General features: G+C 35.7%; 1 protein-coding gene across 1 annotated transcript in view; it reads right to left on the minus strand.

The window, feature by feature from the left end:
* Positions 1–8,245, minus strand: part of LOC107046027 — an 81,723-nt gene extending 73,478 nt beyond the window's left edge. Inside the window, exons 1-2 of the mRNA XM_015268483.1 lie at positions 8,163–8,245; positions 7,424–7,552 (exon numbers count right to left, since the gene is read on the minus strand). Coding sequence (XP_015123969.1) covers positions 7,424–7,552; positions 8,163–8,177 — 144 coding nt within the window. The 5' untranslated portion in view covers positions 8,178–8,245. The remainder of the gene's footprint in view (positions 1–7,423; positions 7,553–8,162) is intronic.
* Between the last annotated feature and the right edge of the window lie 7,617 nt (positions 8,246–15,862).

The following is a 15,862-nucleotide window of genomic DNA, read 5'->3' on the forward strand; positions in this document are numbered from 1 at the left end:
CTCCCATCCATCATTTTTTTTACAAATTATTTACAATATTATTATGCTTAAACCCGTAAGGCAAAGTATCTGTCGTATTTGGCAGGAGAATGCGTCTATCATCATGCCAACTCANCATTTGAATTATTACCAAATTCTTATCAAAGATAATACTGCTATGAAAGTTACTTTTCGATATCCAACTCTCAGCACCCCATCGTTCCTCCCAATTTGAAACTAGTTTTACATCCAAATGTTTTCTAACGTTCTCCATTGTTTTTCCAAAACCAGCATTATTCACTAATTTATAAAAAAAAATTTCAAAGTTGTTCTGGGAATTTTTCCGGTAATTGGTAATTAAATCAATATTTTTTTGTAACCATAAGCTCTGAGAGAACTTCAAGATTCTATGAATTCTAGTAATTTTCAAGCCCAAACTACAATATTGTTTTAAATTCGTATAATGAATGACGTAATTTTTTTTGAGTTTAACATCGTCAATAATTTTGGTAACTTTGATTGACCATTTGGGGGGGATTATATGCTCTGGGCACAATGGTAAATCTTTATGCTCTTCATGCAATTTCTGTGGGTACTCCAGGTCAACCTCCAGGATGTATCCAGTCTCTGAGTCATTTGGAATCCTCAGGACGTTGAGGGATGACCAATCTTCCAGCCAACAGAAGTTCCCATTCGGCAAATGATGATTCATTGCTGTTCCATATAAGTTGTTTACATCCAGATACATCAAATACGATTTTTCTTCTTCAAGGTTATAATCATCAGCTCCCATGTAGTGGTTATTTGTCCTTCCATATCGGTTTGAACACTGCGACAATCCTCCTCGAATGCCTTACTCAATGAAAAGGAACATCTCAAGGTCTTGTAATTATTCCAATTGAACTCCAGTGATTATTAACATTGCTNCAGATACATCAAATACGATTTTTCTTCTTCATTTTTCTTCTCCTCGAATGCCTTACTCAATGGAAAGGAACATCTGAGGGTCTTGTAATTATTCCAATTGAACTCCAGTGATTTTTAACATTGCATCAAACGCCAGCCCTGGCGTAGTATAATAATGAAGGGGGTCCAAGTTGTATGAGGCGAAACAACTCCATCGAAAATTCTCGAGAATATCGGCCGGCAACAAGACGTTAGTTTTCAGATATAAATCCGCGTATTCACCGAGTGTCTTGATGTCGAAATTTTTCCATGCATCACATGCATGATTGTAATCTTTATCTGATATATTCTCATAATTCAATCGAGAATAAACGTCTTCTTTCCGATGTAATTGGCGTTCACTTAATTTCCCCCATGAATCTAAGTATTCGTATGGGAAAACTCTTTTGTGTGTAACGAGTTCGAATTTTGTCGTTTTTGGGGGTAATGACTGGCTGTGATTCCCATTTTTTCATCCTCTAAATATGACGAAAGTTTATCACTACTGCTTGCCATAAAACGGAATGAGTCAATGAATCTCAAGTGGACTCTTGTCGATTTGACCGATTTCGTGAAGGAAACGTATTTCTCTTTAGTAATTGGAAGTAATGTCACTGCACCTTGGAATTGTTTCGCAAGATGTGTGTGATAGTAGTGTGATGAAGTTGAAGAGATGATTCGAAAAGAGTGGGAAACGTGGGGAAGGATCAAGAGAATTTATGTTAAGGGTGCAGAGAAGAAAGCATGGTTGCGGAAAATTTGCAGTCCTTCCATAGCAACGTTGATAGCTGATATGGAGGAATCTTTCGAGAATACCCCCTCATTGTCAGAATTTAAAGAACTACCATCTTACGCTTGTCCTTACCATAGTCATCTTAAGGATAATATGGCATGTGCTGTCAAGAATGTTGCGGAGCTTCAAAAATGGATTTTGAAGAAGATGATAAAACGATCTGCTGAACGATCCTTCGATATATACTACAAATTACACAACTTGAAATCAATGGATTGTGAGGATATTGCCTACCTACCCCACTCATTTATAAGTACTGTTTCTGCGTCACACGTTCATGATGCTTGGGACAAATTGACTGTTGAGATGCGAGCTGATTGGTCCATTGCAGGATGTAACTTTGTTTGGAACATCATCGAGAAACCAGAGGTGATAATTTTGATGGGCCACCTCCTATGATAAGGGACTGTGTGAAGTGTAATCATTTTTAAAGAAAANGCTGAACGATCCTTCGATATATACTACAAATTACACAACTTGAAATCAATGGATTGTGAGGATATTGCCTACCTACCCCACTCATTTATAAGTACTGTTGCTGCGTCACACGTTCATGATGCTTGGGACAAGTTGACTGATGAGATGCGAGCTGATTGGTCCATTGCAGGATGTAAACTTTGTTTGGAACATCATCGAGAAACCAGAGGTGATAATTTTGATGGGCCACCTCCTATGATAAGGGATTGTGTGAAGTGTAATAATTTTTAAAGAAAAAAATATTTTCAATTGTAAAATTTATTCATGTACTTCTTATATACTATTACATTGGTTATAATCATAAAAAGAATCATTTTTTTGTATACAAAATATATGAATAAAGACAAAAAAAACAAAAAAAGATCCTTGTTCTATTTCATTCGTCATTTCAGCTGTACTCCCCTCATCANAAAACTCTTTTGTGTGTAACGAGTTCGAATTTTGTCGTTTTTGGGGGTAATGACTGGCTGTGATTCCCATTTTTTCATCCTCTAAATATGACGAAAGTTTATCACTACTGCTTGCCATAAAACGGAATGAGTCAATGAATTTCAAGTGGACTCTTGTCGATTTAACCGATTTCGTGAAGGAAACGTATTTCTTTTTAGTAATTGGAAGTAATGTCACTGCAGCAGGGGAGAAGCTCAAGAGAATTTATGTTAAGGGTGCAGAGAAGAAAGCATGGTTGCCGAAAATTTGCAGTCCTNTTAGATTCTCCTCCGGAATACTGCAACGTTGGTGAACCCTTTTCGATATGATTGCAAAAATTCTCAAATTGTTTAGGATTATCCTCAAAAAACTTGGCCAACCTGTTATTCACGAAAACAGAATGAGCATTCGACAAATGCAAAATGACTCCTACACCATATTTTGTCTCTACTTTGAAGGCTGCAGTGATGGTGTACACATAGTTACGCTGCAATTGAGATATTTTTATCAGGGGCAGCTCTTTGAACTCTGCGACAGCGTTGATAACGTCAAAATTCACCTCATCAGCAGGGCTTGCAAGCAGCAGCATTGGATCGGGGTGAAGGCGGATATTGTGGTATTTTCCTCCCAAATATTCCAATGTTATTGTACCTTTTCCGATATATTTTTGGAAATTCTCGAACATCTTTATATTCTCAGTGAAGAACTTGGCCAGTCTAGTATTCACAAAGACTGAATGAGAGTCCGAGAGATGGATAATGACACCCACTCCATATTTTGTATTCACCTTGCGAGCTGCGGTGATGATGTAGGAAGCTCCAGCTTCCAAATCCTCAATTTTCACGAGAGGAAGATCTTTCAATTGTGCCACAGCGTTGATTTTGTTGAAATCCATGATGAATTTTCACTCGAGTATCAAAATTAAGCTTGAATTTGAGTCTTCTGAAGATTGCAGCAGTGTCAGTGTCGCAGCAATGTCACTGCGAAACTGTATAACTTGTTTCACTTCTTGAATGTTCTTGAGGNAATTTCATTGTATTCCCCACCCAGGTATTCCAACTTGGCTGATCCTCGCTTGATTTCATCCAACAAGCCATCGAATTGTTTGGGATTTTCGATGAAGAATTATGACGTCCTTTGGTTCAGGAAAACTGAATGGGCATTATTTAAATGAACGATTACTCTCATTCCATACTTTGTATTAACTTTCAAAGCTGCGGTAATGGTGTATCGAGTGTTCAATGCCAGCTGAGACAGTTTGAGCAGTGGGAGTTCTCTTAATTCAGCATTGATTTTGTCGAAATGCGCTTGATCTGCCTTATTTTCAACTTTCACGTTCGGATCAGGTTGCATGAAGACGGCGTTAGATTCTCCTCCGGAATACTGCAACGTTGGTGAACCCTTTTCGATATGATTGCAAAAATTCTCAAATTGTTTAGGATTATCCTCAAAAAACTTGGCCAATCTGTTATTCACGAAAACAGAATGAGCATTCGACAAATGCAAAATAACTCCTACACCATATTTTGTCTCTACTTTGAAGGCTGCAGTGATGGTGTACACATAGTTACGCTGCAATTGAGATATTTTTATCAGGGGCAGCTCTTTGAACTCTGCGACAGCGTTGATAACGTCAAAATTCACCTCATCAGCAGGGCTTGCAAGCAGCAGCATTGGATCGGGGTGAAGGCGGATATTGTGGTATTTTCCTCCCAAATATTCCAATGTTATTGTACCTTTTCCGATATATTTTTGGAAATTCTCGAACATCTTTATATTCTCAGCGAAGAACTTGGCCAGTCTAGTATTCACAAAGACTGAATGAGAGTCCGAGAGATGGATAATAACACCCACTCCATATTTTGTATTCACCTTGCGAGCTGCGGTGATGATGTAGAAAGCTCCAGCTTCCAAATCCTCAAGTTTCACGAGAGGAAGATCTTTCAATTGTGCCACAGCGTTGATTTTGTTGAAATCCATGATGAATTTTCACTCGAGTATCAAACTTAAGCTTGAATTTGAGTCTTCTGAAGATTGCAGCAGAGTAGTCGAATGTCACTGCGAAACTGTATAACTTGTTTCACTTCTTGAATGTTCTTGAGGAGAAGATTTAAACGTTTCTTAAATTCCTGTCGCTGGAGACTGTTCTTCATAGAGAACGATGTACCGAACTGATGGTGGACATAGAGATTTTGTTGGTTATATACATCAACCCCCACTCTTATACCCTCCACTTTCAACATTAAATAAACAAATACACATTATTTAAACAACGATTTTCCGAGAAATGGGAGTGGTAAACATAAAAGGGCCGGATATCCCAAGTAGATACAAGTTCGTACATGTCTGGAAAATGTCAAGTGGGTCGGTGAAGTCAAAGGGTCAGAAATCCCAAGTTCGAAGATGTCTGGAAAGTGTCAAGGGGGTCGATAAACATCAAAGGACCGGAAATCCCAAGAAGTTCGATGCTGTCCGTGGGGGGCTGAAATGGCTGACCCCCAACTGTGAAGAACTCAAGTCGGCTATATCAAGTGGACCCTCTCTGACGCTTGCAGGTTCAGACATGTTTGAGACCATTCCTCACCAGCTCATGAATTGGAATCACGAATTAATTGATTCGTGCTTCAATCAACCCTTTCACCCACCCACCCCGCGGGGTGGAATAATTCAGTCGTGAATAGTTTCCACTGAAGTCCAATAATATGTTAATTAATTAATCAATTAATTGGCCCGCGAATTAATTAACCCTTTCACCCACCCACCCACCCCCTCACGCGGGACGATTAATTATTCGGTGGGTGACTCTCTCTAGTACCCAAAGCGTGAATTAAAAGATTAATCCGCGAATCAAACCGCGACCCGCGAATTAATCAACCCTTTCACCCATCTTCTCGCGGGGGTGGGTTGAATACGTTGTCAATCAAACTCCTTTCAATCAAAAAATTGGAAATGAATTCATCAATCCGCGAATCAAACCGCGAATTAAACCGCGACCCGCGGATTCATTAACCCGTTCACCCACCCGACCCACTCGCGGACTACCATCCAACACTTGGTCAACCAAAACGTTGATCCAGAACTCCCCCTATCACACTATTCAAGGCGAACTCCATCAGATGGTAGAGCATTGCAGCGCACATTTCAGAATTTATACCCAGAGACTCCAACGCTTTCAATTGTGTTTCACGTTGATCACACAGTCAACACGACGAGATTTTCTTATGCGACTGGGGAGTATTGGTAAGAACAAGCTTGAGTAATTCACATGAACAACAACAATTTAATGAATGAATATGGTACTTCCATTATCGACAAAATAGAAGGGACATTGCGCATCCACCATCTTACAAAAGATGGCAGGTCATTCCAGAACCATGAAAAGAAGATAAATATCACCTTAGCGTCATGAATGTTAGGTTGCATGTACATGAGCGGCAAATATTTTTTTTTTCGTAATTACCAATCATCACAATTTTCTTAACCCTCCTACAAAAGTAAACTTTCCAATTTTTTTTCAAGTTTTAAAATGTTTTCTAATAGTTCAATAACCAGATTCAGATTTAGACCTGACAAGTTTAAATAAATAAAATCATTGTAAAATGTCCGGAAACTTTGGGTTAAATGGGGCTCAAATAACACCTCTGATGTTCGACTAGAAAAGTAGAAAAGCATTCCACTACAGAAAATGTACTCAATGTGCTTGTATATCCTCAAGTTCAGCTTATTATTAGAAAAAAATATTACGGAGTCCATTTTGCCCTAAATTCATTGCACTTTCGACTGGAAAAAAAAATAGATACACAGTAAAACTGTGCATCAATGGTATTTTCCATATATACGTGGGTACAAAAGGCCTTAGATGCATGGTAAATGTTACTTCCCGTCTACGATAATTAATATACACCGTGTATCTAGACATTGCCTGTACAATTCCTCGATTTCAATGATCATTAACGCATCTTACATGACGCTTCAGTTGAAAATCTTATCCGCCCAGATACGAAAAAATTAATTTCATCTTAAAAATAAACGACCCAGTTTCCGTTTTATCGCACTGTGTCACGTACGAAACAAAAAATCATGAAAAAACCTAGTAAATTCGGTACAAAATTCTGATGGGTTTCTATAAAATTCTCTAGATGGCCTAAGCCAATTCTATTGGAAAATTCCACTGCTTATCGGCACTTCTTTTTTCAATAGAAAATGTTCAATGAAAAATATACTATAGGAAAAATCAATCGAAATTTAGTTTCCTACATAGGTTATCCTATTGAGACATTTTCTATGGAAATTCCTTGGTTAGAATTTTCTAGTATTTTCGCGTGACTTTTTTATAAAAAAAAACAAGAATAGACTTGGACAATGAATTTTGCGGATCCCTGCAGAAAATGTCTGAATAGGAAAAATTGTATATTATAGAAAGATGAAACTGTACTGATTTTTTCAAATAAATGTTTCTATTGGACATTTCTTCTGAAAAAATGCACATTAAAGCCGCGGAGTTCTGCAATAAATTCGTCTAAAACTGATACAATTTTCAGTTGAAGTTTAATAGAAATCTAATCTAAGAATTTTCTGCAGAATTCGCTAGATTTTTCGATAAAATTTTATCGTGCGTGGAATACTAAAAAGATTCCATTTTGTACCCTTACATGGAACAATATTTTATTCCATTCAAAATTTTCCTGGTTTACTTGAAAAATTTAAAGTTACCATGCGAGCTATTTACCGTAATCGACAATGTGTTCCTTTCATAATTTTATGTAATAAAAATGCATAATCAAGGAATATGCAACATACCGTTTCCTGTGACTCTTGATAAGATGAGTCATCCATCATTGTTGGTGGAATAACAGTCGTAGGGGCACTCGAGATCGATATGAAGAGGTAGAAAATTAACCCAACTGTAATAATCATGTCACAGTTTCCCTAAAATATAAGTAAAAATATTTCCCCCGTTTGCTGTATTGTAAACTGTGTAAACCGAACGAAGAGTATGCACACTGAGAAAAAAAATTATTTTTGCCAAATATTCCGTTACTTGAGAGAAGCATTTATTGTTTCAAAATCTACTTTTTCCTATTGAGTCATTCCCAGGCGAGTCTGATTAAGTTTCAATTATGACAATCATGTTGCTCTAGAGGATGACTATGTTGCATTCGACCTTGGATGAACTCCTCCAATGATTATTCATTTTTCCTATATTTCTCATTTTCTAGAAGGAAGAATATCGATTAATTTTTTAATGTTGATAATTATTGAGGGAGTGCACTCAGGTCATAACTAACATGCTCATATTTTGAAGCAATATAATTATCATAATTGACATCCAATGAAGATTGCCTGGGATTGACTCGGCTGGAGAAATACGGCATTGAAAAAATTAATACTTCTCTCAAGCAAATGAATATTTGACAAAAATAATTTTTTTTTCTCAGTGCACGTGAAAAAAAATAGTGTGAATAGTACGGAATATGAAGGAAATGTTGTGAAACCGGAAACGAACAATCAAGCTAACAGAATGTCGGCCCATACGTACCTTGGATGTCGACATGTTTATTCACTTTTACTGAGAATTGAAATGAATCACAATGCACTGTTGATTACAGCACGACTTTGTCTTTTATAGTTCTACCGTGAATTCCTCAAAAGATTAGCAGGCATCGATAACAATTATATGTTATCCGCTAAATCTCTCATTATTTCGCTAATGAAATCGTCACTGTTCATGACATTCTGCTTAGAGGACATAACGTGTGTTCATCCCACGTGGAATGTAGGCTTCGGTAGAGATAAGATATTAATTAGTGAAATGTTAATTCCTATTCACAAATACGCAGAGATTTGTTATATGTTAGATATGCTTATAAATCAATTCAAATAAATGGAAAATCTATAGTGAAGAACAATCTGATAATAATATCTTCGTTTTTCGAAGACTACTTAGCTGGTAATTAACACTGGGAATTTATGGAAACACGTGAAGATATAAGAGTGGAGGTACAAAGCTCTTTCAGCTCGAGTGCAACTGAGACTCGACTCGGAATAACTAGCTAAGTTGAAAGATTCTAACAATTTAAGAAGATAATTGATTTTAAATATTCAATTTCGCAATCCAACAATAAATTTATAAAATATGTGGAAGTATTTATTACTTATTTTGTGTATCACCGAAGTGTTTACATCTGAAGTTATATCGTCAGGATCGAATGACTCAACGAATGGGACTGATTCATCCAATTCACAAAACATTGAAATTGGAACTACAATGAATTCATCAACACTGACAAAAAGACCGCCAAATGAGGAGGCAAAACTTCCGGTTGATTTACTGAGTGATGACGTCCTCCTAGATCCAAATGTTGTCTTGGCTAGACTATCACGTAGAGATTTAAGTGCCATTGATTACAAAGGGTTGTATCAATCTTTCCATAACAATTGGGAGAGTCGTCGTCGCCGAAACAACAGAAGGACAAACCCCAAGCCTACCGTTGAACGACTGGAGAAATTTAGAGTATATCCAATTTTCCCAGGAAAATGAATTTTTCATATTGTTTTGACGTTGAAAAATAGAAATGCATTTGTGATACCTAAAAATATTTACATGCAGGTATCAGTAGTATTGTTTTTTGCTGGACTTATTCAAAGTGTTTTATTCTCGGTATGAAGTATTTGAGTTCCTAAAATGAATCAGGATTACAATTATTGGATAATCTCATTAGGCTGATTTCATGACAGTAATCTATAAGTCAGATATTATTAGATTACCACCAAAATTCTCATTGTATATTAACCCAATCCCATAAAAATATTCACATCTTTGTATTTTCCGTCCATTGCATACAGAATGTAATAGATGGACCGAATATGTACTGTATGTTGTAAATTATTGAATGTCCATGAAAAAGAAGGTACATGGATTAAATATTAAGATCTCCTATAAAATATATTTTTAATGAGAATTACTTCTTGGTAATTTCTTCTCAAATCAGTGTACTGCTCGTCGTGCCTAATTAAGAGATAAGGCTAGCGATATTACACATAGAAAAACCTTGCCTATTTATTATATTTATTACCAGCAGGTTCTGTTGAATTTTTATTGTATTTCTATTGAAAACGCTATTAATTTTTCGCTGATTATAGTGACAAATTGGAAAATTTCTCCGTCGGTTTTACTTGCGGTTTTACTTGGAAAAAATCACAATATGCAAAGATAAGTATCGGAACTAATTCTCAAAACGTACCTATCAATACGTGTCGCCAGAACCACCTGGACATATATGAGGAACGTAATTGAGGTTATCATTCCGGCAAAGTGGTACGAGAATGATCTCGGAATATAGCGGTGGGGATATTCCGAAATAGATTCGAAACAACGTTTTTGATGTCAAGTGTCGAGTGTCAGGTGAAGTATTTCTGAGAATGACTCATAGTTGGTGCTCATTACGTCCCCAAATTTGTTTCTGGTACGTCTCGACGAAACATTATGGGAAGATTCTATTCCAGAATGTTTCGCTGTGTACCCACCAGAATTGTCCTAAGAACATTCGATTGTATTCTAACCTAGTATCTTTCTAAGGGTTAGTTCCTACAAGACATTTGAAGAAAATTGGGAAAGGTATATGAAAATAGTTTCACTGGATGGAGAAGAGATATTTCACCACAGTACATTTCTTATAATCTCACGTGGATCGGTACTGAGATTGCCTCATAAAAGTCGGAACCGATACATTTCCGATCAATCGGTTCTGTAACTTATTTTAAAACATTTTAGAAAACGGATAAAACGGGATATCCATAGAACGTAAGAGGAACGGCTCACCACGGTGGCTCCCAGTACATGCTTCGATGTTTGGTATGAGGAATGTTTCATTAAAAATGGATATAGTGTTTTTGAGCAATCGTTTTATAAATGTTTTCGCTATTGCTTCCGCATGGAAGCATCGCAATCCTTCAGTTTTCACATTCTCTACACGGAAAAAATATTATTTTTTGTTCCAATTTTTTTGAGTAATTTTTGGTATGGAACATAGCAGTGCAGGACTATACTCGTCATTTGCTAATTTTTGCCATGTACCATACCAAATTCGAGAGAAGAGCAAAATATAATAGATTCATAACTGAAAAAAAGTAGTTCAACATACTAAAATTTATTAAAAAAATCAGCTATAATTTCACTCCGTAATTTGATTTTATAGTACGCGGGTCAAGAAAAATCAACAGGTCGGTTATGAATTAATCAATATAGAATAGTAAATAATAGTAAATAATAAGTAAACAAGTGGTTACNTCATCTTAAAAATAAACGACCCAGTTTCCGTTTTATCGCACTGTGTCACGTACGAAACAAAAAATCATGAAAAAACCTAGTAAATTCGGTACAAAATTCTGATGGGTTTCTATAAAATTCTCTAGATGGCCTAAGCCAATTCTATTGGAAAATTCCACTGCTTATCGGCACTTCTTTTTTCAATAGAAAATGTTCAATGAAAAATATACTATAGGAAAAATCAATCGAAATTTAGTTTCCTACATAGGTTATCCTATTGAGACATTTTCTATGGAAATTCCTTGGTTAGAATTTTCTAGTATTTTCGCGTGACTTTTTTATAAAAAAAAACAAGAATAGACTTGGACAATGAATTTTGCGGATCCCTGCAGAAAATGTCTGAATAGGAAAAATTGTATATTATAGAAAGATGAAACTGTACTGATTTTTTCAAATAAATGTTTCTATTGGACATTTCTTCTGAAAAAATGCACATTAAAGCCGCGGAGTTCTGCAATAAATTCGTCTAAAACTGATACAATTTTCAGTTGAAGTTTAATAGAAATCTAATCTAAGAATTTTCTGCAGAATTCGCTAGATTTTTCGATAAAATTTTATCGTGCGTGGAATACTAAAAAGATTCCATTTTGTACCCTTACATGGAACAATATTTTATTCCATTCAAAATTTTCCTGGTTTACTTGAAAAATTTAAAGTTACCATGCGAGCTATTTACCGTAATCGACAATGTGTTCCTTTCATAATTTTATGTAATAAAAATGCATAATCAAGGAATATGCAACATACCGTTTCCTGTGACTCTTGATAAGATGAGTCATCCATCATTGTTGGTGGAATAACAGTCGTAGGGGCACTCGAGATCGATATGAAGAGGTAGAAAATTAACCCAACTGTAATAATCATGTCACAGTTTCCCTAAAATATAAGTAAAAATATTTCCCCCGTTTGCTGTATTGTAAACTGTGTAAACCGAACGAAGAGTATGCACACTGAGAAAAAAAATTATTTTTGCCAAATATTCCGTTACTTGAGAGAAGCATTTATTGTTTCAAAATCTACTTTTTCCTATTGAGTCATTCCCAGGCGAGTCTGATTAAGTTTCAATTATGACAATCATGTTGCTCTAGAGGATGACTATGTTGCATTCGACCTTGGATGAACTCCTCCAATGATTATTCATTTTTCCTATATTTCTCATTTTCTAGAAGGAAGAATATCGATTAATTTTTTAATGTTGATAATTATTGAGGGAGTGCACTCAGGTCATAACTAACATGCTCATATTTTGAAGCAATATAATTATCATAATTGACATCCAATGAAGATTGCCTGGGATTGACTCGGCTGGAGAAATACGGCATTGAAAAAATTAATACTTCTCTCAAGCAAATGAATATTTGACAAAAATAATTTTTTTTTCTCAGTGCACGTGAAAAAAAATAGTGTGAATAGTACGGAATATGAAGGAAATGTTGTGAAACCGGAAACGAACAATCAAGCTAACAGAATGTCGGCCCATACGTACCTTGGATGTCGACATGTTTATTCACTTTTACTGAGAATTGAAATGAATCACAATGCACTGTTGATTACAGCACGACTTTGTCTTTTATAGTTCTACCGTGAATTCCTCAAAAGATTAGCAGGCATCGATAACAATTATATGTTATCCGCTAAATCTCTCATTATTTCGCTAATGAAATCGTCACTGTTCATGACATTCTGCTTAGAGGACATAACGTGTGTTCATCCCACGTGGAATGTAGGCTTCGGTAGAGATAAGATATTAATTAGTGAAATGTTAATTCCTATTCACAAATACGCAGAGATTTGTTATATGTTAGATATGCTTATAAATCAATTCAAATAAATGGAAAATCTATAGTGAAGAACAATCTGATAATAATATCTTCGTTTTTCGAAGACCACTTAGCTGGTAATTAACACTGGGAATTTATGGAAACACGTGAAGATATAAGAGTGGAGGTACAAAGCTCTTTCAGCTCGAGTGCAACTGAGACTCGACTCGGAATAACTAGCTAAGTTGAAAGATTCTAACAATTTAAGAAGATAATTGATTTTAAATATTCAATTTCGCAATCCAACAATAAATTTATAAAATATGTGGAAGTATTTATTACTTATTTTGTGTATCACCGAAGTGTTTACATCTGAAGTTATATCGTCAGGATCGAATGACTCAACGAATGGGACTGATTCATCCAATTCACAAAACATTGAAATTGGAACTACAATGAATTCATCAACACTGACAAAAAGACCGCCAAATGAGGAGGCAAAACTTCCGGTTGATTTACTGAGTGATGACGTCCTCCTAGATCCAAATGTTGTCTTGGCTAGACTATCACGTAGAGATTTAAGTGCCATTGATTACAAAGGGTTGTATCAATCTTTCCATAACAATTGGGAGAGTCGTCGTCGCCGAAACAACAGAAGGACAAACCCCAAGCCTACCGTTGAACGACTGGAGAAATTTAGAGTATATCCAATTTTCCCAGGAAAATGAATTTTTCATATTGTTTTGACGTTGAAAAATAGAAATGCATTTGTGATACCTAAAAATATTTACATGCAGGTATCAGTAGTATTGTTTTTTGCTGGACTTATTCAAAGTGTTTTATTCTCGGTATGAAGTATTTGAGTTCCTAAAATGAATCAGGATTACAATTATTGGATAATCTCATTAGGCTGATTTCATGACAGTAATCTATAAGTCAGATATTATTAGATTACCACCAAAATTCTCATTGTATATTAACCCAATCCCATAAAAATATTCACATCTTTGTATTTTCCGTCCATTGCATACAGAATGTAATAGATGGACCGAATATGTACTGTATGTTGTAAATTATTGAATGTCCATGAAAAAGAAGGTACATGGATTAAATATTAAGATCTCCTATAAAATATATTTTTAATGAGAATTACTTCTTGGTAATTTCTTCTCAAATCAGTGTACTGCTCGTCGTGCCTAATTAAGAGATAAGGCTAGCGATATTACACATAGAAAAACCTTGCCTATTTATTATATTTATTACCAGCAGGTTCTGTTGAATTTTTATTGTATTTCTATTGAAAACGCTATTAATTTTTCGCTGATTATAGTGACAAATTGGAAAATTTCTCCGTCGGTTTTACTTGCGGTTTTACTTGGAAAAAATCACAATATGCAAAGATAAGTATCGGAACTAATTCTCAAAACGTACCTATCAATACGTGTCGCCAGAACCACCTGGACATATATGAGGAACGTAATTGAGGTTATCATTCCGGCAAAGTGGTACGAGAATGATCTCGGAATATAGCGGTGGGGATATTCCGAAATAGATTCGAAACAACGTTTTTGATGTCAAGTGTCGAGTGTCAGGTGAAGTATTTCTGAGAATGACTCATAGTTGGTGCTCATTACGTCCCCAAATTTGTTTCTGGTACGTCTCGACGAAACATTATGGGAAGATTCTATTCCAGAATGTTTCGCTGTGTACCCACCAGAATTGTCCTAAGAACATTCGATTGTATTCTAACCTAGTATCTTTCTAAGGGTTAGTTCCTACAAGACATTTGAAGAAAATTGGGAAAGGTATATGAAAATAGTTTCACTGGATGGAGAAGAGATATTTCACCACAGTACATTTCTTATAATCTCACGTGGATCGGTACTGAGATTGCCTCATAAAAGTCGGAACCGATACATTTCCGATCAATCGGTTCTGTAACTTATTTTAAAACATTTTAGAAAACGGATAAAACGGGATATCCATAGAACGTAAGAGGAACGGCTCACCACGGTGGCTCCCAGTACATGCTTCGATGTTTGGTATGAGGAATGTTTCATTAAAAATGGATATAGTGTTTTTGAGCAATCGTTTTATAAATGTTTTCGCTATTGCTTCCGCATGGAAGCATCGCAATCCTTCAGTTTTCACATTCTCTACACGGAAAAAATATTATTTTTTGTTCCAATTTTTTTGAGTAATTTTTGGTATGGAACATAGCAGTGCAGGACTATACTCGTCATTTGCTAATTTTTGCCATGTACCATACCAAATTCGAGAGAAGAGCAAAATATAATAGATTCATAACTGAAAAAAAGTAGTTCAACATACTAAAATTTATTAAAAAAATCAGCTATAATTTCACTCCGTAATTTGATTTTATAGTACGCGGGTCAAGAAAAATCAACAGGTCGGTTATGAATTAATCAATATAGAATAGTAAATAATAGTAAATAATAAGTAAACAAGTGGTTACATCTCGAGAACTACTGGACCGATCGAGCTGAAATGAAGCACCATAATGGGGCTCATTGATGGCTATCATGACACAAAATTTCAGATTTTTAGCTCCGAATTTCACCGTATTTATGTTCAATTTTCTAAAAATAAAACCCGAAAAACGCGAATTTGCACATACACACATACAGACATAACCTTAAAAACATCATTTCTTCACGTTTCATGATGTCTTGGACCATTTGCAATTAAAATTAGAAAATCGAAAAATCGACCAAAAACAATGCTTCCCTTCGGAAGCAAAACAAGCAGGCGACCGACGCTAATCGGCAGAAGATATTTGACCGTTACTTTGTCTACTAGTTACATTCTTTTCTTTAATTTCTACCAATTACATTGGTAGTAGGCTTTCGAAGGGAAGCATGCCGGAAAATAAACGTGACGGTTTGTGACTTCCGCCAAATTCCAAGATTTCTATTCACAAATGAAAATTATGGTAATTGGAAAAGATTTCGAACCGTCCTATTTCGCTCCGCTCTCCTGTGTAGCAAACGTAATTTTTTTAAAGGGGTAATCATGATAATGTAAATCAATCAGTAATCTTTCATGATCATTTGTTTATCGAATGTCCGTCAGATCACAACTTGCAAGTACCACTAGATGCATTCCCAGTAACATTGGACGTGGAAAATC

This window comes from Diachasma alloeum, unplaced genomic scaffold (genome assembly GCF_001412515.2).
Source record: "Diachasma alloeum isolate Michigan unplaced genomic scaffold, Dall2.0 Dall_scaffold_01183, whole genome shotgun sequence".
Lineage (NCBI taxonomy): Eukaryota > Metazoa > Arthropoda > Insecta > Hymenoptera > Braconidae > Diachasma > Diachasma alloeum.